The following is a 27,259-nucleotide window of genomic DNA, read 5'->3' as shown; positions in this document are numbered from 1 at the left end:
CTAAGAAAAACTAGAGCCTCATAGTGTGGACGGGGTTATATGGGTACACTTCAATTACCTGAAGGTAGCCACATATGACCAGCAATCTAAGAATCAATTCCCATGTCTTGTGATGTATACAGGACATGGACTTTACAGAGGTACATCAAAATTCCTAATTTTTGTTCACTGCCTTGTGCTGTAAAGCACAGCATATTATCTCACTCCAGGATTTCCCTATTTTTCAAGTTCCTGAGTTTGGAGGTGTGATAATTATTCCTTCGAGGGTTGTCATTCATTTGTGTCTGCAGAGGTCGCAGAGTGCCTACAAACAATCATTTTCCAGTTTTAATGGGCTCTCAAGAACTACCCATATGTGCTCAGACACTTAAGAATATTAAGGATTTGGTTTATATTTCGAAAACTCGCCATGCTTTGTTTTCATGTCCACTTAATGCACTGATATATATATATATATATATATATATATATATATATATATATATATATATATACACAGTATCTCACAAAAGTGAGTACACCCTCACATTTTAGTAAATATTTTATTATATCTTTTAATGTGACAACACTGAAGAAATTACACTTTGCTACAATGTAAAGTAGTGAGTGTACAGCTTGTATAACAGTGTAAATTTGCTGTCCCCTCAAAATAACTCAATACACAGCCATTAATGTCTAAACCCCTGGCAACAAAAGTGAACACGCCCCTAATTTACAGTGCCCAAATTGGGCCCAAGGTGTCAATATTTTGTGTGGCCACCATTATTTTCCAGCACTGCCTTAACCCTCTTTGGCATGGAGTTCACCAGAGCTTCACAGTTTGCCAATGGAGTCCTCTTCCACTCCTCCATGACGATATCACAGAGCTGGTGGATGTTCGAGACCTTGTGCTCCTCCACCTTCCGTTTGAGGATGCCCCACGGATGCTCAATAGGATTTAGGTTTGGAAACATGCTTGGCCAGTCCATCACTTTTACCCTCAGCTTCTTTAGTAAGGCAGTGGTCGTCCTGGAGGTGTGTTTGGGGTCATTATCATGTTGGAATACTGCCCTGGGGCCCAGTCTCTAAAGGGAGGGGATCATGCTCTGCTTCAGTATGTCACAGTATATGTTGGCATTCATGGTTTCTTCAATAAACAGTAGCTCCCCAGTGCCGGCAGCATTCATGCAGCCCCAGACCCTGACACTCCCACCACCATGCTTGACTGTAGGCAAGACACACTTGTCTTTGTACGACTCACCTGGTTGCCGCCATACATGCTTGACACCATCTAAATCAAATACGTTTATCTTGGTCTCATCATACCACAGAACATGGTTCCAGTAATCGATGTCCTTAGTCTGCTTGTCTTCAGCAAACAGTTTTCGGGCTTTCTTGTGCATCATCTTTAGAAGAGGCTTCTTTCTGGGACAACAGCCATGCAGATTAATTTGATACAGTGTGCGACATATGGTTTGAGCACTGACAGGCTGACACCCCCGCCCCTTCAACCTCTGCAACAATGCTGGCAGCACTCATATGTCTATTTCCCAAAGACAACCTCTGGATATGACGCTGAGCACATGCACTCAACTTTTTTGGTCGACAAAGGCAAGGCCTGTTCTGAGTGGAACCCGTCCTGTTAAACCGCTGTTTGGTCTTGGCCACCATGCTGCAGCTTAGTTTCAGGGTTTTGCAATCTTCTTATAGTGTAGGCCATCTTTATGTAGAGCAACAATTCATTTTTTTCAGATATTCAGAGAGTTATTTGTTATGGGGTGCCATGTTGAACTTCCAGTGACCAGTACGAGAGAGTGAGAGTGACCTTGTAACACTAATGAGTCACATGACGCCAGGGAGGCAAAATGGCTAATTGGGCCCAATTTGGACATTTTTACTTAGGGGTGTACTCACTTTTGTTGCCAGTGGTTTTGGCTGTGTGTTGAGTTATTTTTGAGGGAACAGCAAATTCACACTGTTATACAAGCAGTACACTTTCTACTTTACATTGTAGCAAAGTGTCATTTCTTCAGTGTTGTCACATGAAAATAATTACAAAAAATGTGAGGGGTGTACTCACTTTAGCGAGATACTGTATATATATATATATATATATATATATATTTTTTTTTTATATCTTTGATATGACTGCATTTTTACTTTCTATCATTACTAAAACTATTACAACTTTACAGAAAACCAATACTTCTGTAAACTAAGATTATTTTTCATATGCCTACATCCTTAGCCACCGAAAGGCTTCATGCTTTGTTTGCTTCTTTTATGTTGTGTGTATTTCATCTGTATAACTTCTTTACTTTATACAGCCTCTCCCTATAACTTCCTCTATTGTTCTCCTCAAACACACATATATAAAGTCTTTACACACTGACACATGACATACACACAAAGCTTTGGGAGGGGACAGGATGCTGCTGTGGCCTCAGCACTTAAAGGGTTAACGCCCTTTACCTCTTCCTGTCTGTGTCAGTTTTGGGAGAGTAATCGTCCAATGAGGAAACATCTTGACATCACATGGCATTTGACAGTAGTAGTGCTGGGTATACAGCACCAACTTTCTGAGTACCCCTAAGAATCTACCCCCAGGTGGGGTAGCAGGGGTGAGCGAAACCTCAAATCCTATAAGGTGCATAGAGGCGGTGGTACCATAAGTAAAGGAAAAAAAAAAAGGGCAGAAAAGATATATACTCAGGATGTTTTCAAGGAAGAAGCGGGAGCTGATGAAAACCCCGTCCTTATCAAAGAAGAGCAGAACAGGAAGCCCAGCACCACAGAGCGTGAGTTTCCCTGTACTGTACACTATAGAGCAAAGTTTTATTAGCCTAACACTAAAGTAGTTTTAAAAAAAAAAAGTGTTTAACTTTGTCCAACTTTTTATATATTATATGCACAGTATATTTATTTGATTTATATTATATGTGTGTGTATATATGTGTGTGCATATATATATATATATATATATATATATATATATACACACACACACACACACACACAAGGATTGTTCATAAGGTTTGTGCACTTTTTTTTTCAACTCTATTAAGTATGAAAAAGTGTGGAAACTTTTTGAAGACCCTCGCGAGTATATATGTATTTATGTATAGTGCTTCATATTGGAAAAACATCCCTCATAATGCGGCTTCTTGTTTTTTTTATTATTTTGTGTTTGTTTTTTTTAATATGAATTTGAGTGATCAGATAACAAAGGGGTTGATTTACTAAAGGCAAATCCACTTTGCACTATAAGGGCACTTGGAAGTGCAGTCGCTTTAGATCTGAGTGGAAGATCTGAAATGAGGGGAAGCTCTGCTGATTTTATCATCCAATCATGTACAAACAAAAATGCTGTTTTTTTTTCCTTGCATGCCCCCCACGGATCAACAGCAACTGCACTTCCAAGTGCACTTGCAGTGCAAAGTGGATTTGCCTTTAGTAAATAACCCCCAAAGTGTCTTCTGATACATAATATAACTCATTATGCCCTATTTGAATTATTTTGCATTTAAGGTAAGTATGCACTATGTCACTATCAGTATAATGTGTCATGTACCTCACTGTAAAAAGAAGACAAAATATCAAAGTTTGAGAAAAAAACTCAAGACTGTAGGAAAAATAAATAAATGGGATAATCACTGAAAGATAAATAAAATATGCTCTTTTAAGAGGGGTCATAATGCTACTCCGTGTTTGCTAAACACTTGGCGTCATAGCTCTACATCTGCTCAGACAGTTGTCTTCTTGCCGAACTTCCTCAAACGGCTACATTTTTTGCATGTGAGGAAGCACTTTTAGCTCACTTGTCTAGGTAAAAAAAACAAAGTACCCGTCAACTGAAGAAAATATAACCTTCTAAAACCTTTGCCTGTCAAATGTCGCAATAGAAAATTGTGCAATCAACAAAAAAAGTTAAACAGATGTATGAAAAGTCAGAAAGGCCTAGAATGTTTCACTGAACTAAAAGCACAGTGAGCGTTACACTTTTAACTGTGATGGATAGCAAAGGTCTATGTGCCTGGGGGAACATTCCCTGGTTCTCCTGCTGGTTGTGTGGCCTGGATGTTAGGCCTATGACCAGCTTTATTATATTTTCTCACTAGTAAGCTATGCTATACCCACCATGCATCTGTGCCTCCCAGTGGTCTACATTCCATGGAAAGGTCTCTTCTCAGAACTCTACTGATTGAACTCGGGAGAGTGTAACTTCAGCTCTCTGCCCCCTTATTTTTGAATTCTCAGACGTATTTTTGAAGACAAGCTTTAAAATTCAGCACTGCCCATGATCTGACGTTCGCGATGACACCTCAGACGTGTGGGGCGATCGCAGTCTGTGTGCGTTCAGGACGATGCATATGTTCGCCTTTGCGCGCTAGAACGGGGGGGGGGGGGGGCACGTTAATTTTTTTTTATTATTACTATTAATTTATGTTATTTTTATTTATTATTATTATTATTATTATTTGTACACTGTTGCTTTAAATTTTTTTATCCCTTTTATTGTTGTCATAAGGGATGTAAACATCCCTGTGACAGCAATAGGCAAGTGACAGGTACTCTTTATGGAGGGATCCGGGGTCTATAAGACCCCAAATCTCTCCTTTGCACTTAAAGCATTCAAAATGCCAAGATAAGCATTTTAGACTCCAGTAAACCGGAAGTAATGTCATGACGTCGCCTTTCAGACTCCAGTAAACCGGGAATAATGTCATGACATCGCTTTCATGTTACTACATCCGAGACCCGATAAAAGCTGATCCCAGCTTTCTTTGGGTCTCTGGCCAGCTGGTGGATGTGCCAGCTGGTCGCTGGGGTCTCCCGTTTTGCCAGAAGAGCCTGGGTGAGCGGTATGAGGGGGAACGTTCCCTCCCACTGCATGTAATAACAACTAAACGGCTCTGGTTGATGTTACATGAGAGCAGACCATAGGCTAAACAATGATACAACCACTTGAAGCCAAATCATGTACAGGTATGATTTGGTGGCAAGTGGTTAAAGGGATGTAGAGAAGAGATGGCTGCAGATAAACAGATACAACTTATGTAGGAGGATTTGTTTCACCAATGTGTATCACCTGAGGCCAGTCACTTCACTGGATATGTGTAAAGTTTACAACCACTTTTAAAGTAAACTATAATGGTGTGGGACAATTTTGTTTTTAATGTACAAGTATCTCTCAATATTCTCCTGTTATCAGCATACTGCTTGCACTTCAGCACATCTGATCTTCCCTTTGTGCTGCTTCTCGCTCCCCCTCAATATGTTCTGCTCCACAGGGACTGCAAATAAGGTGATACCAAGGTAGAATCAGGTCCTTACACTTTTTGCATTAAAAAAAGTAATGATGTATTCAGAAATGCAGAGCAGCATTGAAATATAGGTAAAGGCGTTTTTTACTATTTTGGATAGCATAGGAGAGGGTTATAGCCTAGTCAGTTTTTTTGCCACCTGTATCCCATTGAGCCATTTGAGAAGACTTTCCTTCTTTTCCTGTCCCATAGCCAAAGCAGGAAGTGAGAAGAAATCCCTCCAAAGTGAAGGAATCCCAGTGTGGCAGCAGGGTCACCAGAACTATTGGAAGATTCCCCTTCCATCACTGTTCTGGTGTCAACCCAAAAATTAGGATTCTCTTTCACTTTTTTGAGGGGGGAGGAAATAACCGCACCCCCCCCCCGGGCAGCCGCTCGGTCATCCAGCCCCGCACTCCGCACTTACCCCATCTAGGTCACGGGTGGGCAGAGCTACTACGGGCATCACGTGGCAGCTACTGGTGCGTCTCCGCTTCCTCTGCATCACACGGCTTCTGCCATGTGTCTCCTCACTCCAGCCAATCGGTGACAGATTCCTGTTTGGCCAGGAGGAGGATCAGTGTGACAATAGCGAATATTCATTCGCTGTAGTCACAGAACTGGGTGGGCTCAGGGCACAGTGCTCTGCATCCCGAGCCCACCCTTTTTTAAGCCTATTTGAACCTCTGTCTGTAATCGTGTGCTTAAAAAGAAAAAAACCCCATTGGAGTCCATGCGCCCGGCGCCCCGCATGTAGATTGGGGGCTGGACAGGTGTTCTAATCCCTCCCCACTCTATCCAAGACTAAAAAAATATTGCCTTTAGTTACACATTGATTTGTGTTTTTATATCTGCCTGGAGTTCAGCTTTAAAGAGAAAGCACAGCAAAACTGCTTGTCTCTCTCTCTCTTTCTCTAATTGAAACTGGGGTTGATTTACTAAAACTGGAGTGCGAAACCGAATGCAGCTCTGCATAGAAACCAGCTTTTAGTTTGTTTGTTAAAGCTTAATGGCTTGCCGACCAGCCGCCGTCATTATATGGCTGCAGGTTGGCGCTTCTGCGCAAATCACCATAGCTGTACGGCGGCAAGCACGTGCTCGCACCTGCTGCATGCTGCAGGAGCGTGCTCACGGGTTGGATGGACTCAATGTCTGCCAGCGACCTGCGATTGCTTAGTACAAAGGCAGAACGGGGATCTTCCTGTGTAAACGAGGAGATTCCCATTCTGACAGGGGACATGTCAGAAATCGTTGCCTGCTGTGACAGCTTTAATTTAAATCGCCGGGCACCCACTGTCACACATAGTCCCGTCTCCTGGTTTGGCTTCTTTGATAGACAGTACACTTGTCCAATGCCGGTAGGAGCCGATCCAGGAGGTGAGACTTGTGTGACAGCAGGTGACCGGCGATTTAAATTTAAGGTGTCACAGTGTGATGATCCGTGTGATTATCCGGCCAGCTCTCCTCTTCCTCTCTTCTCTCTGATCCCCTGCACTGGTGAGGCTGCAATGGATGGGCACAGGTGAGGCAGCATATATTGGCACTGGTGAGGCTGCATTGGATAGGCACTGGTCTGGCTGCATTGCTGGGCACTGGTGAGGCTGCATTGATGGGCACTTGTCAGACTGCATTGCTGGGTACTGGTGAGGCTGCATTAATGGGCAGTGTGAGGCTGCATTGATTGGTGCTGGTGAGGCTGCATTGATGGGCACTGGTGAGGCTTCATAGATGGGCACTGGTGAGGCTACATAGATGGGCACTGGTAAGGCTGCATTGCTGGGCACTGGTGAGGCTGTATTGCTGGGCACTGGCGAGGCTGTATTGCTGGGCCCTGGTGAGGCTGCATTGCTGGGCACTGGAGAGGCTGCATAGATGGACACTGATCAGGCTTTATATATGAGCACTAGTGAGGATGCATAGATGGGCACTGGTGAGGCTGCATAGGTGGGCACTGGTGAGGCCTCATTGCTGGGCACTGGAGAGGCTGCATAGAAGGGCACTGGTGAGGCTGCATTGCTGGGCACTGGTCAGGCTGCATTGATGGGCACTAGTGATGCTGTATAGATGTTCACTGGTGAGACTGCGTTGCTGGGCAGTGGCGAGGCTGCATTGCTGGGCACTGGTGAGGCTGCATTGCAGGGCACTGGTCAGGCTGCATTGATGGACGCAAGTGAGGCTGCATTGATGGGCACAGCTTAGCCCTGCATTCTTTATGTAGCACACTGCAGAGCCCTGCATTCTTTATGTAGTGCACTCCTGAGCCCTGCATTCTTTATGTAGCACGCTCCTTAGCCCTGCATTCTTTATGTAGCACACTGCTGAGCCCTGCATTCTTTATGTAGTGCACTCCTGATCCCTGCATTCTTTATGTAGCACGCTCCTTAGCCCTGCATTCTTTATGTAGCACACTGCTGAGCCCTGCATTCTATATGTAGCACACTGCTGAGCCCCGCATTCTTTATGTAGTGCACTCCTGAGCCCTGCATTCTTTATGTAGCATGCTCCTTAGCCCTGCATTCTTTATGTAGCACGCTCCTTAACCCTGTATTCTTTATGTAGCACACTGCTGAGCCCTGCATTCTTTATGTAGTGCACTCCTGAGCCCTCCATCCTTTATGTAGCATGCTCCTGAGCGCTACTTAGCCCTGCATTCTTTATGTAGCACACTCCTGAGCGATACTTACCCCTGCATTCTTTATGTAACATTCTCCTTAGCCCTGTATTCTTTATGTAACATTCTCCTTAGCCCTGCATTCTTTATGTAGCATTCTCCTTAGCCCTGCATTCTTTATGTAGCATTCTCCTTAGCCCTGCATTCTTTATGTAGCATGCTCCTGAGCGATCCTTAGCCCTGTATTCTTTATGTAGCATTCTCCTTAGCCCTGCATTCTTTATGTAGCATTCTCCTTAGCCCTGCATTCTTTATGTAGCATGCTCCTGAGCGATACTTAGCCCTGCATTCTTTATGTAACATTCTCCTTAGCCCTGTATTCTTTATGTAGCATTCTCCTTAGCCCTGTATTCTTTATGTAGCATTCTCCTTAGCCCTGCATTCTTTATGTAGCTAGCTTCTGAGCGATACTTAGCCCTGCATTCTTTATGTAGTGCGCAATGCTTGTGTTTGGCATGCTGTACTTGTTGCACTTTGTTTTTTGATAGTGTCCCGTGGTGCTTCATATAATTTAGTACCATAGCAACACCCTGATGCACAGTATGATACTTCAGCAAATTTGTTTTGTACATTCTCTCCTCTATGGACTATATTGTGAAGTTGACACATATAAGGCGGTTCTCAGGTGCTTTTAAAGCACTTCACATTCATTTCAGGCGCTTTACAAGAGCTATTTTTAGCGCCAAAAGAGGTCTAACTGTTTTTTACACTGATCACTGCTCAGAAGCCCACTATTTTCAATACTGCATTCACATATTTTTTTACTATGCGATCTCCATACGCTGTATGTAACCAAGCTGATATATGAACCACACTAAAACTGAATGTGGTAATACTGGGGTTTTTACTTTATTGTAAATGTCACCAAACTAAGTGTGGTTTCTTAGATATAACATTGATGGGTTAAGTCTCCATTATGGGCTGACACTCTCAGTTGCAGCTGTTTACTGCAGGTCAGTGCACAACAACTAATTCCTTTCTGTCATCACTGCATTAAAACCACTTCTGCCCCGGAAGATTTTTCCCCCCTCCCTGACCAGAGCACTTTTTACAATTTGGCACTGCGTTGCTTTAAGGCCCCTTTCACACTGGGGCTGTGCGGGTGCTGGCGGTAAAACAATGCTATTTTTAGCGCGGCTTTACCGATGTTTTAGCAGCTCTATTTGGCCACTAGTGGGGAGGTTTTAACCCCCGCTAGTGGCCGAAAAAGGGATAAAACCATCCGCAAAGTGCTTTGCCGGCGGTATAGCCATTGATTTCAATGGGCTGGAGTGGGGTATACACCTCTCCTTCACCGCTCCAAAGATGCTGCTTGCAGGAGTTTTTTTAACGTCCTGCAAGTGCATCGCTACAGCTGCGCCTGTTTCAGGGCGCTCTGCAGGCGATATTTTTAGCGCTGTAGCACCTGCAAAGTGCCCCAATTGTGCAGTTGTTTGATGCTGTACCCAAACAAAATTTGCGCCCACAAATAGAGCTTTCTTTTGGTGGTATTTGACCACCTCTGCGGTTTTTATTTTTTAAACAAAAAAAGAGCAACAATTTTGAAAAAAAAAACACAATTTTGTACTTTTTGCTATAATAAATATCCTAATAATATATAAAATGTGCTAAAACAATAATTCACGCCAGCCTCTGTAGCACACTGCTCTGCGCTCTTGGGTGTTCAAATGCAATATTTACACGGTATACCACTTATTTTTTAGCTGCTGCTTTTAAAATATAAACATATAAAAAATACACAAAACCTGTAACTCAAAATGAAATAAAAGTCCACTTTTTATGTATAGCAGCGCATGCACATCTTTTACAAAACATGCGTTTAGGTAAAAAAGTTCAGTTCAGTGTCCAGAGAGCAGGGTGCTTTGTTCTATCCACTCGCTTTGTGATTGAAACACAGCTTCCACCATATAGATCACCACTTGTGGAATAAAAGACGACCCCCTATGGGGATGCACTCACCAAACGTATGAAACAAACAAGCCTTCAAGATGCCAATGCAGTTTTTCTCCTTTTGTCACTAGTTATCTCCCTTATTGGAAATCGGCTTGATGACTGTGTGCTCCTCTCCGGAGGACACCGGAGAGGAGCACACAGTCATCAAGCCGATGCAATTGTCATGTAATGTCATGACGTCGCCTTTCAGACTCCAGTAAACCGGGAATAATGTCATGACATCGCTTTCATGTTACTACATCCGAGACCCGATAAAAGCTGATCCCAGCTTTCTTTGGGTCTCTGGCCAGCTGGTGGATGTGCCAGCTGGTCGCTGGGGTCTCCCGTTTTGCCAGAAGAGCCTGGGTGAGCGGTATGAGGGGGAACGTTCCCTCCCACTGCATGTAATAACAACTAAACGGCTCTGGTTGATGTTACATGAGAGCAGACCATAGGCTAAACAATGATACAACCACTTGAAGCCAAATCATGTACAGGTATGATTTGGTGGCAAGTGGTTAAAGGGATGTAGAGAAGAGATGGCTGCAGATAAACAGATACAACTTATGTAGGAGGATTTGTTTCACCAATGTGTATCACCTGAGGCCAGTCACTTCACTGGATATGTGTAAAGTTTACAACCACTTTTAAAGTAAACTATAATGGTGTGGGACAATTTTGTTTTTAATGTACAAGTATCTCTCAATATTCTCCTGTTATCAGCATACTGCTTGCACTTCAGCACATCTGATCTTCCCTTTGTGCTGCTTCTCGCTCCCCCTCAATATGTTCTGCTCCACAGGGACTGCAAATAAGGTGATACCAAGGTAGAATCAGGTCCTTACACTTTTTGCATTAAAAAAAGTAATGATGTATTCAGAAATGCAGAGCAGCATTGAAATATAGGTAAAGGCGTTTTTTACTATTTTGGATAGCATAGGAGAGGGTTATAGCCTAGTCAGTTTTTTTGCCACCTGTATCCCATTGAGCCATTTGAGAAGACTTTCCTTCTTTTCCTGTCCCATAGCCAAAGCAGGAAGTGAGAAGAAATCCCTCCAAAGTGAAGGAATCCCAGTGTGGCAGCAGGGTCACCAGAACTATTGGAAGATTCCCCTTCCATCACTGTTCTGGTGTCAACCCAAAAATTAGGATTCTCTTTCACTTTTTTGAGGGGGGAGGAAATAACCGCACCCCCCCCCCCGGGCAGCCGCTCGGTCATCCAGCCCCGCACTCCGCACTTACCCCATCTAGGTCACGGGTGGGCAGAGCTACTACGGGCATCACGTGGCAGCTACTGGTGCGTCTCCGCTTCCTCTGCATCACACGGCTTCTGCCATGTGTCTCCTCACTCCAGCCAATCGGTGACAGATTCCTGTTTGGCCAGGAGGAGGATCAGTGTGACAATAGCGAATATTCATTCGCTGTAGTCACAGAACTGGGTGGGCTCAGGGCACAGTGCTCTGCATCCCGAGCCCACCCTTTTTTAAGCCTATTTGAACCTCTGTCTGTAATCGTGTGCTTAAAAAGAAAAAAACCCCATTGGAGTCCATGCGCCCGGCGCCCCGCATGTAGATTGGGGGCTGGACAGGTGTTCTAATCCCTCCCCACTCTATCCAAGACTAAAAAAATATTGCCTTTAGTTACACATTGATTTGTGTTTTTATATCTGCCTGGAGTTCAGCTTTAAAGAGAAAGCACAGCAAAACTGCTTGTCTCTCTCTCTCTTTCTCTAATTGAAACTGGGGTTGATTTACTAAAACTGGAGTGCGAAACCGAATGCAGCTCTGCATAGAAACCAGCTTTTAGTTTGTTTGTTAAAGCTTAATGGCTTGCCGACCAGCCGCCGTCATTATATGGCTGCAGGTTGGCGCTTCTGCGCAAATCACCATAGCTGTACGGCGGCAAGCACGTGCTCGCACCTGCTGCATGCTGCAGGAGCGTGCTCACGGGTTGGATGGACTCAATGTCTGCCAGCGACCTGCGATTGCTTAGTACAAAGGCAGAACGGGGATCTTCCTGTGTAAACGAGGAGATTCCCATTCTGACAGGGGACATGTCAGAAATCGTTGCCTGCTGTGACAGCTTTAATTTAAATCGCCGGGCACCCACTGTCACACATAGTCCCGTCTCCTGGTTTGGCTTCTTTGATAGACAGTACACTTGTCCAATGCCGGTAGGAGCCGATCCAGGAGGTGAGACTTGTGTGACAGCAGGTGACCGGCGATTTAAATTTAAGGTGTCACAGTGTGATGATCCGTGTGATTATCCGGCCAGCTCTCCTCTTCCTCTCTTCTCTCTGATCCCCTGCACTGGTGAGGCTGCAATGGATGGGCACAGGTGAGGCAGCATATATTGGCACTGGTGAGGCTGCATTGGATAGGCACTGGTCTGGCTGCATTGCTGGGCACTGGTGAGGCTGCATTGATGGGCACTTGTCAGACTGCATTGCTGGGTACTGGTGAGGCTGCATTAATGGGCAGTGTGAGGCTGCATTGATTGGTGCTGGTGAGGCTGCATTGATGGGCACTGGTGAGGCTTCATAGATGGGCACTGGTGAGGCTACATAGATGGGCACTGGTAAGGCTGCATTGCTGGGCACTGGTGAGGCTGTATTGCTGGGCACTGGCGAGGCTGTATTGCTGGGCCCTGGTGAGGCTGCATTGCTGGGCACTGGAGAGGCTGCATAGATGGACACTGATCAGGCTTTATATATGAGCACTAGTGAGGATGCATAGATGGGCACTGGTGAGGCTGCATAGGTGGGCACTGGTGAGGCCTCATTGCTGGGCACTGGAGAGGCTGCATAGAAGGGCACTGGTGAGGCTGCATTGCTGGGCACTGGTCAGGCTGCATTGATGGGCACTAGTGATGCTGTATAGATGTTCACTGGTGAGACTGCGTTGCTGGGCAGTGGCGAGGCTGCATTGCTGGGCACTGGTGAGGCTGCATTGCAGGGCACTGGTCAGGCTGCATTGATGGACGCAAGTGAGGCTGCATTGATGGGCACAGCTTAGCCCTGCATTCTTTATGTAGCACACTGCAGAGCCCTGCATTCTTTATGTAGTGCACTCCTGAGCCCTGCATTCTTTATGTAGCACGCTCCTTAGCCCTGCATTCTTTATGTAGCACACTGCTGAGCCCTGCATTCTTTATGTAGTGCACTCCTGATCCCTGCATTCTTTATGTAGCACGCTCCTTAGCCCTGCATTCTTTATGTAGCACACTGCTGAGCCCTGCATTCTATATGTAGCACACTGCTGAGCCCCGCATTCTTTATGTAGTGCACTCCTGAGCCCTGCATTCTTTATGTAGCATGCTCCTTAGCCCTGCATTCTTTATGTAGCACGCTCCTTAACCCTGTATTCTTTATGTAGCACACTGCTGAGCCCTGCATTCTTTATGTAGTGCACTCCTGAGCCCTCCATCCTTTATGTAGCATGCTCCTGAGCGCTACTTAGCCCTGCATTCTTTATGTAGCACACTCCTGAGCGATACTTACCCCTGCATTCTTTATGTAACATTCTCCTTAGCCCTGTATTCTTTATGTAACATTCTCCTTAGCCCTGCATTCTTTATGTAGCATTCTCCTTAGCCCTGCATTCTTTATGTAGCATTCTCCTTAGCCCTGCATTCTTTATGTAGCATGCTCCTGAGCGATCCTTAGCCCTGTATTCTTTATGTAGCATTCTCCTTAGCCCTGCATTCTTTATGTAGCATTCTCCTTAGCCCTGCATTCTTTATGTAGCATGCTCCTGAGCGATACTTAGCCCTGCATTCTTTATGTAACATTCTCCTTAGCCCTGTATTCTTTATGTAGCATTCTCCTTAGCCCTGTATTCTTTATGTAGCATTCTCCTTAGCCCTGCATTCTTTATGTAGCTAGCTTCTGAGCGATACTTAGCCCTGCATTCTTTATGTAGTGCGCAATGCTTGTGTTTGGCATGCTGTACTTGTTGCACTTTGTTTTTTGATAGTGTCCCGTGGTGCTTCATATAATTTAGTACCATAGCAACACCCTGATGCACAGTATGATACTTCAGCAAATTTGTTTTGTACATTCTCTCCTCTATGGACTATATTGTGAAGTTGACACATATAAGGCGGTTCTCAGGTGCTTTTAAAGCACTTCACATTCATTTCAGGCGCTTTACAAGAGCTATTTTTAGCGCCAAAAGAGGTCTAACTGTTTTTTACACTGATCACTGCTCAGAAGCCCACTATTTTCAATACTGCATTCACATATTTTTTTACTATGCGATCTCCATACGCTGTATGTAACCAAGCTGATATATGAACCACACTAAAACTGAATGTGGTAATACTGGGGTTTTTACTTTATTGTAAATGTCACCAAACTAAGTGTGGTTTCTTAGATATAACATTGATGGGTTAAGTCTCCATTATGGGCTGACACTCTCAGTTGCAGCTGTTTACTGCAGGTCAGTGCACAACAACTAATTCCTTTCTGTCATCACTGCATTAAAACCACTTCTGCCCCGGAAGATTTTTCCCCCCTCCCTGACCAGAGCACTTTTTACAATTTGGCACTGCGTTGCTTTAAGGCCCCTTTCACACTGGGGCTGTGCGGGTGCTGGCGGTAAAACAATGCTATTTTTAGCGCGGCTTTACCGATGTTTTAGCAGCTCTATTTGGCCACTAGTGGGGAGGTTTTAACCCCCGCTAGTGGCCGAAAAAGGGATAAAACCATCCGCAAAGTGCTTTGCCGGCGGTATAGCCATTGATTTCAATGGGCTGGAGTGGGGTATACACCTCTCCTTCACCGCTCCAAAGATGCTGCTTGCAGGAGTTTTTTTAACGTCCTGCAAGTGCATCGCTACAGCTGCGCCTGTTTCAGGGCGCTCTGCAGGCGATATTTTTAGCGCTGTAGCACCTGCAAAGTGCCCCAATTGTGCAGTTGTTTGATGCTGTACCCAAACAAAATTTGCGCCCACAAATAGAGCTTTCTTTTGGTGGTATTTGACCACCTCTGCGGTTTTTATTTTTTAAACAAAAAAAGAGCAACAATTTTGAAAAAAAAAACACAATTTTGTACTTTTTGCTATAATAAATATCCTAATAATATATAAAATGTGCTAAAACAATAATTCACGCCAGCCTCTGTAGCACACTGCTCTGCGCTCTTGGGTGTTCAAATGCAATATTTACACGGTATACCACTTATTTTTTAGCTGCTGCTTTTAAAATATAAACATATAAAAAATACACAAAACCTGTAACTCAAAATGAAATAAAAGTCCACTTTTTATGTATAGCAGCGCATGCACATCTTTTACAAAACATGCGTTTAGGTAAAAAAGTTCAGTTCAGTGTCCAGAGAGCAGGGTGCTTTGTTCTATCCACTCGCTTTGTGATTGAAACACAGCTTCCACCATATAGATCACCACTTGTGGAATAAAAGACGACCCCCTATGGGGATGCACTCACCAAACGTATGAAACAAACAAGCCTTCAAGATGCCAATGCAGTTTTTCTCCTTTTGTCACTAGTTATCTCCCTTATTGGAAATCGGCTTGATGACTGTGTGCTCCTCTCCGGAGGACACCGGAGAGGAGCACACAGTCATCAAGCCGATGCAATTGTCATGTAATGTCATGACGTCGCCTTTCAGACTCCAGTAAACCGGGAATAATGTCATGACATCGCTTTCATGTTACTACATCCGAGACCCGATAAAAGCTGATCCCAGCTTTCTTTGGGTCTCTGGCCAGCTGGTGGATGTGCCAGCTGGTCGCTGGGGTCTCCCGTTTTGCCAGAAGAGCCTGGGTGAGCGGTATGAGGGGGAACGTTCCCTCCCACTGCATGTAATAACAACTAAACGGCTCTGGTTGATGTTACATGAGAGCAGACCATAGGCTAAACAATGATACAACCACTTGAAGCCAAATCATGTACAGGTATGATTTGGTGGCAAGTGGTTAAAGGGATGTAGAGAAGAGATGGCTGCAGATAAACAGATACAACTTATGTAGGAGGATTTGTTTCACCAATGTGTATCACCTGAGGCCAGTCACTTCACTGGATATGTGTAAAGTTTACAACCACTTTTAAAGTAAACTATAATGGTGTGGGACAATTTTGTTTTTAATGTACAAGTATCTCTCAATATTCTCCTGTTATCAGCATACTGCTTGCACTTCAGCACATCTGATCTTCCCTTTGTGCTGCTTCTCGCTCCCCCTCAATATGTTCTGCTCCACAGGGACTGCAAATAAGGTGATACCAAGGTAGAATCAGGTCCTTACACTTTTTGCATTAAAAAAAGTAATGATGTATTCAGAAATGCAGAGCAGCATTGAAATATAGGTAAAGGCGTTTTTTACTATTTTGGATAGCATAGGAGAGGGTTATAGCCTAGTCAGTTTTTTTGCCACCTGTATCCCATTGAGCCATTTGAGAAGACTTTCCTTCTTTTCCTGTCCCATAGCCAAAGCAGGAAGTGAGAAGAAATCCCTCCAAAGTGAAGGAATCCCAGTGTGGCAGCAGGGTCACCAGAACTATTGGAAGATTCCCCTTCCATCACTGTTCTGGTGTCAACCCAAAAATTAGGATTCTCTTTCACTTTTTTGAGGGGGGAGGAAATAACCGCACCCCCCCCCCGGGCAGCCGCTCGGTCATCCAGCCCCGCACTCCGCACTTACCCCATCTAGGTCACGGGTGGGCAGAGCTACTACGGGCATCACGTGGCAGCTACTGGTGCGTCTCCGCTTCCTCTGCATCACACGGCTTCTGCCATGTGTCTCCTCACTCCAGCCAATCGGTGACAGATTCCTGTTTGGCCAGGAGGAGGATCAGTGTGACAATAGCGAATATTCATTCGCTGTAGTCACAGAACTGGGTGGGCTCAGGGCACAGTGCTCTGCATCCCGAGCCCACCCTTTTTTAAGCCTATTTGAACCTCTGTCTGTAATCGTGTGCTTAAAAAGAAAAAAACCCCATTGGAGTCCATGCGCCCGGCGCCCCGCATGTAGATTGGGGGCTGGACAGGTGTTCTAATCCCTCCCCACTCTATCCAAGACTAAAAAAATATTGCCTTTAGTTACACATTGATTTGTGTTTTTATATCTGCCTGGAGTTCAGCTTTAAAGAGAAAGCACAGCAAAACTGCTTGTCTCTCTCTCTCTTTCTCTAATTGAAACTGGGGTTGATTTACTAAAACTGGAGTGCGAAACCGAATGCAGCTCTGCATAGAAACCAGCTTTTAGTTTGTTTGTTAAAGCTTAATGGCTTGCCGACCAGCCGCCGTCATTATATGGCTGCAGGTTGGCGCTTCTGCGCAAATCACCATAGCTGTACGGCGGCAAGCACGTGCTCGCACCTGCTGCATGCTGCAGGAGCGTGCTCACGGGTTGGATGGACTCAATGTCTGCCAGCGACCTGCGATTGCTTAGTACAAAGGCAGAACGGGGATCTTCCTGTGTAAACGAGGAGATTCCCATTCTGACAGGGGACATGTCAGAAATCGTTGCCTGCTGTGACAGCTTTAATTTAAATCGCCGGGCACCCACTGTCACACATAGTCCCGTCTCCTGGTTTGGCTTCTTTGATAGACAGTACACTTGTCCAATGCCGGTAGGAGCCGATCCAGGAGGTGAGACTTGTGTGACAGCAGGTGACCGGCGATTTAAATTTAAGGTGTCACAGTGTGATGATCCGTGTGATTATCCGGCCAGCTCTCCTCTTCCTCTCTTCTCTCTGATCCCCTGCACTGGTGAGGCTGCAATGGATGGGCACAGGTGAGGCAGCATATATTGGCACTGGTGAGGCTGCATTGGATAGGCACTGGTCTGGCTGCATTGCTGGGCACTGGTGAGGCTGCATTGATGGGCACTTGTCAGACTGCATTGCTGGGTACTGGTGAGGCTGCATTAATGGGCAGTGTGAGGCTGCATTGATTGGTGCTGGTGAGGCTGCATTGATGGGCACTGGTGAGGCTTCATAGATGGGCACTGGTGAGGCTACATAGATGGGCACTGGTAAGGCTGCATTGCTGGGCACTGGTGAGGCTGTATTGCTGGGCACTGGCGAGGCTGTATTGCTGGGCCCTGGTGAGGCTGCATTGCTGGGCACTGGAGAGGCTGCATAGATGGACACTGATCAGGCTTTATATATGAGCACTAGTGAGGATGCATAGATGGGCACTGGTGAGGCTGCATAGGTGGGCACTGGTGAGGCCTCATTGCTGGGCACTGGAGAGGCTGCATAGAAGGGCACTGGTGAGGCTGCATTGCTGGGCACTGGTCAGGCTGCATTGATGGGCACTAGTGATGCTGTATAGATGTTCACTGGTGAGACTGCGTTGCTGGGCAGTGGCGAGGCTGCATTGCTGGGCACTGGTGAGGCTGCATTGCAGGGCACTGGTCAGGCTGCATTGATGGACGCAAGTGAGGCTGCATTGATGGGCACAGCTTAGCCCTGCATTCTTTATGTAGCACACTGCAGAGCCCTGCATTCTTTATGTAGTGCACTCCTGAGCCCTGCATTCTTTATGTAGCACGCTCCTTAGCCCTGCATTCTTTATGTAGCACACTGCTGAGCCCTGCATTCTTTATGTAGTGCACTCCTGATCCCTGCATTCTTTATGTAGCACGCTCCTTAGCCCTGCATTCTTTATGTAGCACACTGCTGAGCCCTGCATTCTATATGTAGCACACTGCTGAGCCCCGCATTCTTTATGTAGTGCACTCCTGAGCCCTGCATTCTTTATGTAGCATGCTCCTTAGCCCTGCATTCTTTATGTAGCACGCTCCTTAACCCTGTATTCTTTATGTAGCACACTGCTGAGCCCTGCATTCTTTATGTAGTGCACTCCTGAGCCCTCCATCCTTTATGTAGCATGCTCCTGAGCGCTACTTAGCCCTGCATTCTTTATGTAGCACACTCCTGAGCGATACTTACCCCTGCATTCTTTATGTAACATTCTCCTTAGCCCTGTATTCTTTATGTAACATTCTCCTTAGCCCTGCATTCTTTATGTAGCATTCTCCTTAGCCCTGCATTCTTTATGTAGCATTCTCCTTAGCCCTGCATTCTTTATGTAGCATGCTCCTGAGCGATCCTTAGCCCTGTATTCTTTATGTAGCATTCTCCTTAGCCCTGCATTCTTTATGTAGCATTCTCCTTAGCCCTGCATTCTTTATGTAGCATGCTCCTGAGCGATACTTAGCCCTGCATTCTTTATGTAACATTCTCCTTAGCCCTGTATTCTTTATGTAGCATTCTCCTTAGCCCTGTATTCTTTATGTAGCATTCTCCTTAGCCCTGCATTCTTTATGTAGCTAGCTTCTGAGCGATACTTAGCCCTGCATTCTTTATGTAGTGCGCAATGCTTGTGTTTGGCATGCTGTACTTGTTGCACTTTGTTTTTTGATAGTGTCCCGTGGTGCTTCATATAATTTAGTACCATAGCAACACCCTGATGCACAGTATGATACTTCAGCAAATTTGTTTTGTACATTCTCTCCTCTATGGACTATATTGTGAAGTTGACACATATAAGGCGGTTCTCAGGTGCTTTTAAAGCACTTCACATTCATTTCAGGCGCTTTACAAGAGCTATTTTTAGCGCCAAAAGAGGTCTAACTGTTTTTTACACTGATCACTGCTCAGAAGCCCACTATTTTCAATACTGCATTCACATATTTTTTTACTATGCGATCTCCATACGCTGTATGTAACCAAGCTGATATATGAACCACACTAAAACTGAATGTGGTAATACTGGGGTTTTTACTTTATTGTAAATGTCACCAAACTAAGTGTGGTTTCTTAGATATAACATTGATGGGTTAAGTCTCCATTATGGGCTGACACTCTCAGTTGCAGCTGTTTACTGCAGGTCAGTGCACAACAACTAATTCCTTTCTGTCATCACTGCATTAAAACCACTTCTGCCCCGGAAGATTTTTCCCCCCTCCCTGACCAGAGCACTTTTTACAATTTGGCACTGCGTTGCTTTAAGGCCCCTTTCACACTGGGGCTGTGCGGGTGCTGGCGGTAAAACAATGCTATTTTTAGCGCGGCTTTACCGATGTTTTAGCAGCTCTATTTGGCCACTAGTGGGGAGGTTTTAACCCCCGCTAGTGGCCGAAAAAGGGATAAAACCATCCGCAAAGTGCTTTGCCGGCGGTATAGCCATTGATTTCAATGGGCTGGAGTGGGGTATACACCTCTCCTTCACCGCTCCAAAGATGCTGCTTGCAGGAGTTTTTTTAACGTCCTGCAAGTGCATCGCTACAGCTGCGCCTGTTTCAGGGCGCTCTGCAGGCGATATTTTTAGCGCTGTAGCACCTGCAAAGTGCCCCAATTGTGCAGTTGTTTGATGCTGTACCCAAACAAAATTTGCGCCCACAAATAGAGCTTTCTTTTGGTGGTATTTGACCACCTCTGCGGTTTTTATTTTTTAAACAAAAAAAGAGCAACAATTTTGAAAAAAAAAACACAATTTTGTACTTTTTGCTATAATAAATATCCTAATAATATATAAAATGTGCTAAAACAATAATTCACGCCAGCCTCTGTAGCACACTGCTCTGCGCTCTTGGGTGTTCAAATGCAATATTTACACGGTATACCACTTATTTTTTAGCTGCTGCTTTTAAAATATAAACATATAAAAAATACACAAAACCTGTAACTCAAAATGAAATAAAAGTCCACTTTTTATGTATAGCAGCGCATGCACATCTTTTACAAAACATGCGTTTAGGTAAAAAAGTTCAGTTCAGTGTCCAGAGAGCAGGGTGCTTTGTTCTATCCACTCGCTTTGTGATTGAAACACAGCTTCCACCATATAGATCACCACTTGTGGAATAAAAGACGACCCCCTATGGGGATGCACTCACCAAACGTATGAAACAAACAAGCCTTCAAGATGCCAATGCAGTTTTTCTCCTTTTGTCACTAGTTATCTCCCTTATTGGAAATCGGCTTGATGACTGTGTGCTCCTCTCCGGAGGACACCGGAGAGGAGCACACAGTCATCAAGCCGATTTCCAATAAGGGAGATAACTAGTGACAAAAGGAGAAAAACTGCATTGGCATCTTGAAGGCTTGTTTGTTTCATACGTTTGGTGAGTGCATTCCCATAGGGGGTCGTCTTTTATTCCACAAGTGGTGATCTATATGGTGGAAGCTGTGTTTCAATCACAAAGCCAGTGGATAGAACAAAGCACCCTGCTCTCTGGACACTGAACTGAACTTTTTTACCTAAACGCATGTTTTGTAAAAGATGTGCATGCGCTGCTATACATAAAAAGTGGACTTTTATTTCATTTTGAGTTACAGGTTTTGTGTATTTTTTATATAATAAATATCCCCCAAATAAAAAATAAAATAAAAATTTCTTCATCAGTTTAGGCCAATATCTATTCTTCTACATATTTTTGGTAAAAACAAACACAAAACGCAATAAGCGTATATTGATTGATTTGTGCAAAACTTGTCTATAAACTATGGGAAAGATTTATGGCATTTTCATTATATTTTTTTTTGTTTTGTTACTTGTAATGGCGTTGATCTGCAATTTTTAGCGGTACTGCGACATTGTGGCGGACAGATTGGAGACTTTTGACACTTTTTTGAGACCATTGGCATTTATACAGCGATCAGTGCTATAAAAATGCACTGATTACTGCGTAAATGTTACTGGCAGGGAAGGGGTTAACACTAGGGGGGCAATCAAGGGGTTAATTGTGTGTTCCCTCAGTGTGTTCTAACTGTGGAGGGATAGGATTGACTAGGAGGTGGAGACATATTGTTTTTACTACTTAGTGGGAACAAACGATATGGCTCCTCTTTCCTGGCAGCACAGGGATGTGTGTGTTTATACACACAAATCCCCATGCTGGTGCTCGATCGTGCCCTCCAGCCACACGCATCGGGTCCCCCGCCATGTAGCAGGCACGTGCCCTTTGGTGGCCGCTAAAAGGAATGGACGTACCCATATACGGGATTTTGCCCAAGAGAGCAATTATGCCACAGTATATCTGCATGAGCCGGACAGGAACCAGTTAAATAACACTTAGTTCTATTATGTGTGTCCACTAGACTAGAGGACACAATTGACATACCAGATTTACCCGTTAAGCTGTTATACATGTATAGACATTTATGCAAGCACATATCTATACAGATATGTAATTCAAAGTAAAGCGGCTGTAAATGTTTTTTTTTTTTCACTCAAAGTCAAACTTTCAATGCTATAGTTAAATATTTCAGATATTTAAATATTGCTACTATGCAAACAAGTATGCTAATTTAAGAAATGCAAGTGCCTTAGGCTCGGTTCACACAGGGGGCGACACGAGGCGACACGACTTGCCGTGCCGCGACCTGCCGCGACCTCAGCGGCGACTTGCAAATGACTTCTGTATAGAAGTCAATGCAAGTCGCCCGAGGTCGCCCAAAAGTAGTACAGGAACCTTTTTTCTAAGTCGGAGCGACTCGAGTCGCTCCTCTTAGAACGGTTCCATTGTACAGAACGGGGGCGACTTGTCAGGTCGCGGCACGGCAAGTCGTGCCGCCTCGTGTCGCCCCCTGTGTGAACCGAGCCTTAATATGAATTGTTTTTGTGGTTCGCGTGCTGCTTTTTATCAGCAAGTAAAGTGCAGCTGGGCATAGTTCACACTAGTGCTATTTATGATGCAACTTTAGTCTCACAGAATCGCATTACAATGGAAATAACATTGTGTTCAATGGTGGCCATTTACTTTAATGCAGCACAACTACTATGCAAATTTGGAGACGGGTCCTATGCTACTTTGGTGTGATGCAATACAATTTTGTGACCCATAGATTTGTATGGAAACATCAAAAATGCATGTACATAGGTTTTGGATGTGATTTTGTTGTCTTTTTTGCTGAACTATTCTCGTTCTTTCCAGGACAGTAGTAGTTAAAGTAGTGGGTTCCAAGCCACAAAAATCGCATCCAAAAATGCACAGCTGTCAAATGACATGAGAATCTCAAAGCACATACACAAACATCGCTCAGCATCTGCACTGCATAATTGCATCTAAAATTGCATTCAAACCCCATCGCACTAATGAACTAGGCCTTACAAGGCTAGATGTGATGTATTGAAGGGGTGAAATATTCAGCTGCTTGAAATAAATTTCCCACGAACATTTGCAGCCATTCATACTGTATGGGGTATTTAGAAGATGGAGTCCAGATTGGTGCTGCAGTGGTGACATTGTTGGGGACATTGTTATGCAGTATAATTTGCTAGGGCTTCAGATACTAGACAGATAACTATGCAGGGGGAATATTCTGGTTCATTCTTATTTCTCCATAGGAAGGTCTGCCCCGAAATTTGTTTTAGCCATAGCTCCCAATTGTCCCTGATTTCGAGGGACTGTCTCTGGTTTAATACAAAGTCTCTCTATTCCTCTTTCCTCCTCATTTGTCCCTCATTTTGGTCTGATCTATATAGTTCTACATACAATCCACTATTTATCTTTCAAAAAGTGTTTCCCAGTGCTATACCTTTCATCCAAATTCTAAATTGCTGCATTTGTATATTTCTAAAGCCAGTATAAAGGAATAGTAGTGGTAAAAAAAAAGCACTTGGGGGTTTAACTAACCCTTCTTTTTATGTATAATTCTCCTTTAACCACTTTCAGACCGGACCATTTTGCTGGTAAATGACCAGAGGTCTTTTTACAATTTGGCACTGCGCTGCTTTAACTGGTAATTGCGCGGTCATGCAATGTTGTACCCAAACAAAATTTGTGTCCTTTTCTTCCCACAAATAGAGCTTTCTTTTGATGGTATTTGATTGCCTCTGCGATTTTTATTTTTTGCGATATAAACGTAAAAAGACCGCAAATTTAGAAAAAAATGATATTTTCTACTTTTTGTTATTAGAAAAATCCAATAAACTAAATTTTAGTCATACATTTAGGCCAAAATGTATTCAGCCACATGTCTTTGGTAAAAAAAAGTCAATAATTGTATATTTATTGGTTTGCGCAAAAGTTGTCACATCTACAAACTAAGGTACGTTTTCTGGAATTTACGCAGCTTTTAGTTTACGACTGCCTATCTCATTTCTTGAGGTGCTAAAATGGCAGGGCAGTACAAAACCCCCCCAAATGACCCCATTTTGGAAAGTAGACACCCTAAGGAAATTGATAAGTGGCATGTTGAGCCCATTGAATATTTTATTTTTTTGCCTCAAGCGATTGAATAATGACAAAAAATTATTTTTTTTTCTTTTTTTACACAAAGTTGTCACTAAATGATATATTGCTCACACATGCTATGGGCATATGTGAAATGACACCCCAAAATAAATTCTGCTGCTTCTCCTGAGTACGGGGATACCACATATGTGGGACTTTTTGGGAGCCTAGCCGCGTACGGGGCCCCGAAAACCAAGAACCGCCTTCAGGTTTTCTAAGGGCGTAAATATTTGACTTCACTCCTCACTACCTATTACAGTTTTGAAGGCCATAAAATGCCAAGATGGCACAAAACCCCCACAAATGACCCCATTTTAGAAAGTAGACATCCCAAGCTATTTGCTGAGAGGCATGTTGAGTCCATGGAATATTTTATATTTTGCCATAAGTTGCGGGAAAATTGCAAACTTTTTTTTTTTTTTTTTTTTTCACAAAGTTGTCACTAAATGATATATTGCTCACGCATGCCATGGGCATATGTGAAATGACACCCCAAAATAAATTCTGCTGCTTCTCCTGAGTACGGGGATACCACATATGTGGGACTTTTTGGGAGCCTAGCCGCGTACGGGGCCCCGAAAACCAAGCACTGCCTTCAGGATTTCTAAGGGCGTTACAGTTTTGAAAGCCATAAAATGCCAAGATGGCACAAACCCCCCCCAAATGACCCCATTTTGGAAAGTAGACACCCCTAAATTTAGGGGTACACTAGTGAGACTAGGTAATAAATGGCGGGTGCCCTGAAACTATAAAAAAAATAACTAACCAACCAGCGTCACCTGTAACAGTTATATGGTGATCACTGGTGAAAGGGTTAACTAGGGGGCAATCAGGGGGCTTTATGCGGTAGTATATGGGGGTCCCTGGCGCTATAAAAAGCTGCGGCGAACCTAAATACCTACCTGCCTAACTAGCGTCACCTGTGACACTAATACAGCGATCAGAAAAACGATCGCTTATTAGGCTGGGTTCACACTGGAGCGATGTGGGAACGCCACGAATGCGCGGCGGGTTCCCGCATCACATGCCTCCCGGCGGCAGTTCACACTGCCCTATGCGAACTGCTGGGAGTGTCAGTGAAATGTTAATGACACCCCCAGATCAGTTCGCATATCGCAGTGCGATCTGCAAACTCGGATCGCATGGTGTGAACACCCATGCGATCCGATTCTGCTGCGGACCAAAAAAAGGGTCCCGTGCGAGTTTGCGGCGGGTGCGGCGGGTGCGACACGAATTCAGCCATACTATCTGTATGGCTGAACTCGAATCGCACAGAGATCGGATGTGATTTGCACTGCAGTGCGGTGCGAATCACATCCGTTCTCATAAACCGCTGCAATGTAAACCCAGCCTTAGTGACACTGGCGACGGGGGGTGATCACGGGGTTAAACCTTTATTGGAGGGTTAGGGGGGTACCTTAGAACTAAAGGGGGCTAACCCTAACTGCCCTAACAGTTATTACAGTCACAAATGACACCCGCCGGGTGATCAGGGGGTTAAACCTTTATTAGGTAATAAATGGCGGGTGCCCTGAAACTATAAAAAAATAACTAACCAACCAGCGTCACCTGTAACAGTTATATGGTGATCACTGGTGAAAGGGTTAACTAGGGGGAAATCAGGGGGCTTTATGCGGTAGTATATGGGGGTCTCTGGCGCTATAAAAAGCTGCGGCGAACCTAAATACCTACCTGCCTAACTAGCGTCACCTGTGACACTAATACAGCGATCAGAAAAATGATCGCTTATTAGGCTGGGTTCACACTGGAGCGATGCGGGAACGCCACGAATCCGTGGCGGGTTCCCGCATCGCATGCCTCCCGGCGGCAGTTCACACTGCCCTATGCGAACTGCTGGGAGTGTCAGTCAAATGTTAATGACACCCCCAGATCAGTTCGCATATCGCAGTGCGATCTGCAAACTCGGATCGCATGGTGTGAACACCCATGCGATCCGATTCTGCTGCGGGCCAAAAAAAGGGTCCCGTGCGAATTTGCGGCGGGTGCGGCGGGTGCGACACGAATTCAGCCATACTATCTGTATGGCTGAACTCGAATCGCACAGAGATCGGATGTGATTTGCACTGCAGGGCGGTGCAAATCACATTCGTTCTCATAAACCGCTGCAATGTGAACCCAGCCTTAGTGACACTGGCGACGGGGGGTGATTACGGGGTTAAACCTTTATTGGGGGGGTTAGGGGGGCACATTAGAACTAAAGGGGGCTAACCAATGCAAAAAATGGAGGGGACATAAAGGTAAAGTGTATTTATTGTTGTTTACTAGTCCTTATATATAGTGGCTGTCTTTCATCAGATTAGGCGACCCGTCAGAATATGTCACGGAAGTGGCGTTCCGTCGCCACCATCTTGCTACACCCCGCACTCCTCCACAGTGATACACTGAGAAGGGGGTAATCTTGCAAATAACACACTTCCTGTCCTTCTGTGTCTACACTTAGGCAGCCCATAGATGATACTGTTTTTTTCATCAACTATCAGGTTGAATTAAAAAAAAAACCTACTTGATTCCTATATAATCAATTTCAGATTTCAGTGTGGATGGGGGATTCCTTCCCGCTGAGTTATTGTATTTTGACAGCAGGGAGGCTTCCCCTCTGTCAGAAAACCCTGAACAGTGCTGCAGGCTATAGTTGGTGGCCCTGATCAAGACTGAAATATCCGACATGTGGGCTATACAGAAGTCGATCAGTAGATTGTAGACAAGGCCTTAGTACAAGTTGTCTTTTAACTGTGTCATGACTAAGCCTATTTCTGACATTTGCAAGTTAAAATCCGCATTTTTTGCTAGAAAATTACTCAGAACCCCCAAACATTATATATATATATATATATATATAATATATGTGTGTGTATGTATATATATTTTTTTTTTTTAGCAGAGACTCTACAGAATAAAATAGTGATTGCTGAAATATTTTATGTCACACTGTATTTGCGCAGCGGTCTTTCAAATGCAATTTTTTAGGAATAAATGACACTCATGAACTAAAAAAAAATCTAAACAGTAAAGTTACCCCTATGTTTTTTGTTTAATGTAAAAGATGATGTTATGTTATTTTTTATATTGTGAAAGATAATATTACGCCGAGTAAATAGATACCCAACATGTCATGATTTGAAATTGCGCACACTCGTGGAATGGCGACA

General features: G+C 44.3%; 1 protein-coding gene across 2 annotated transcripts in view; it reads left to right on the top strand.

Moving 5' to 3' along the window:
- Positions 1-2,477: 2,477 nt before the first annotated feature.
- The window catches only part of ARHGAP45 (Rho GTPase activating protein 45), a 172,879-nt gene continuing 148,097 nt past the window's right edge, over positions 2,478-27,259 (top strand). For both annotated transcript variants that reach the window (XM_077476061.1, XM_077476060.1), the window contains exon 1: positions 2,478-2,777. In XM_077476061.1, the coding sequence (XP_077332187.1) occupies positions 2,694-2,777 (84 nt within the window). In that variant the 5' untranslated portion in view covers positions 2,478-2,693. The remainder of the gene's footprint in view (positions 2,778-27,259) is intronic.

The sequence above is a fragment of the Lithobates pipiens genome, unplaced genomic scaffold (assembly GCF_037356315.1).
Source record: "Lithobates pipiens isolate NorthernLeopardFrog02 unplaced genomic scaffold, aLitPip1_a1.2 Scaffold_13, whole genome shotgun sequence".
Lineage (NCBI taxonomy): Eukaryota > Metazoa > Chordata > Amphibia > Anura > Ranidae > Lithobates > Lithobates pipiens.
Note: the sequence above shows the minus strand (reverse complement) of the source record. Positions and strands in the feature narration are given on the sequence as shown.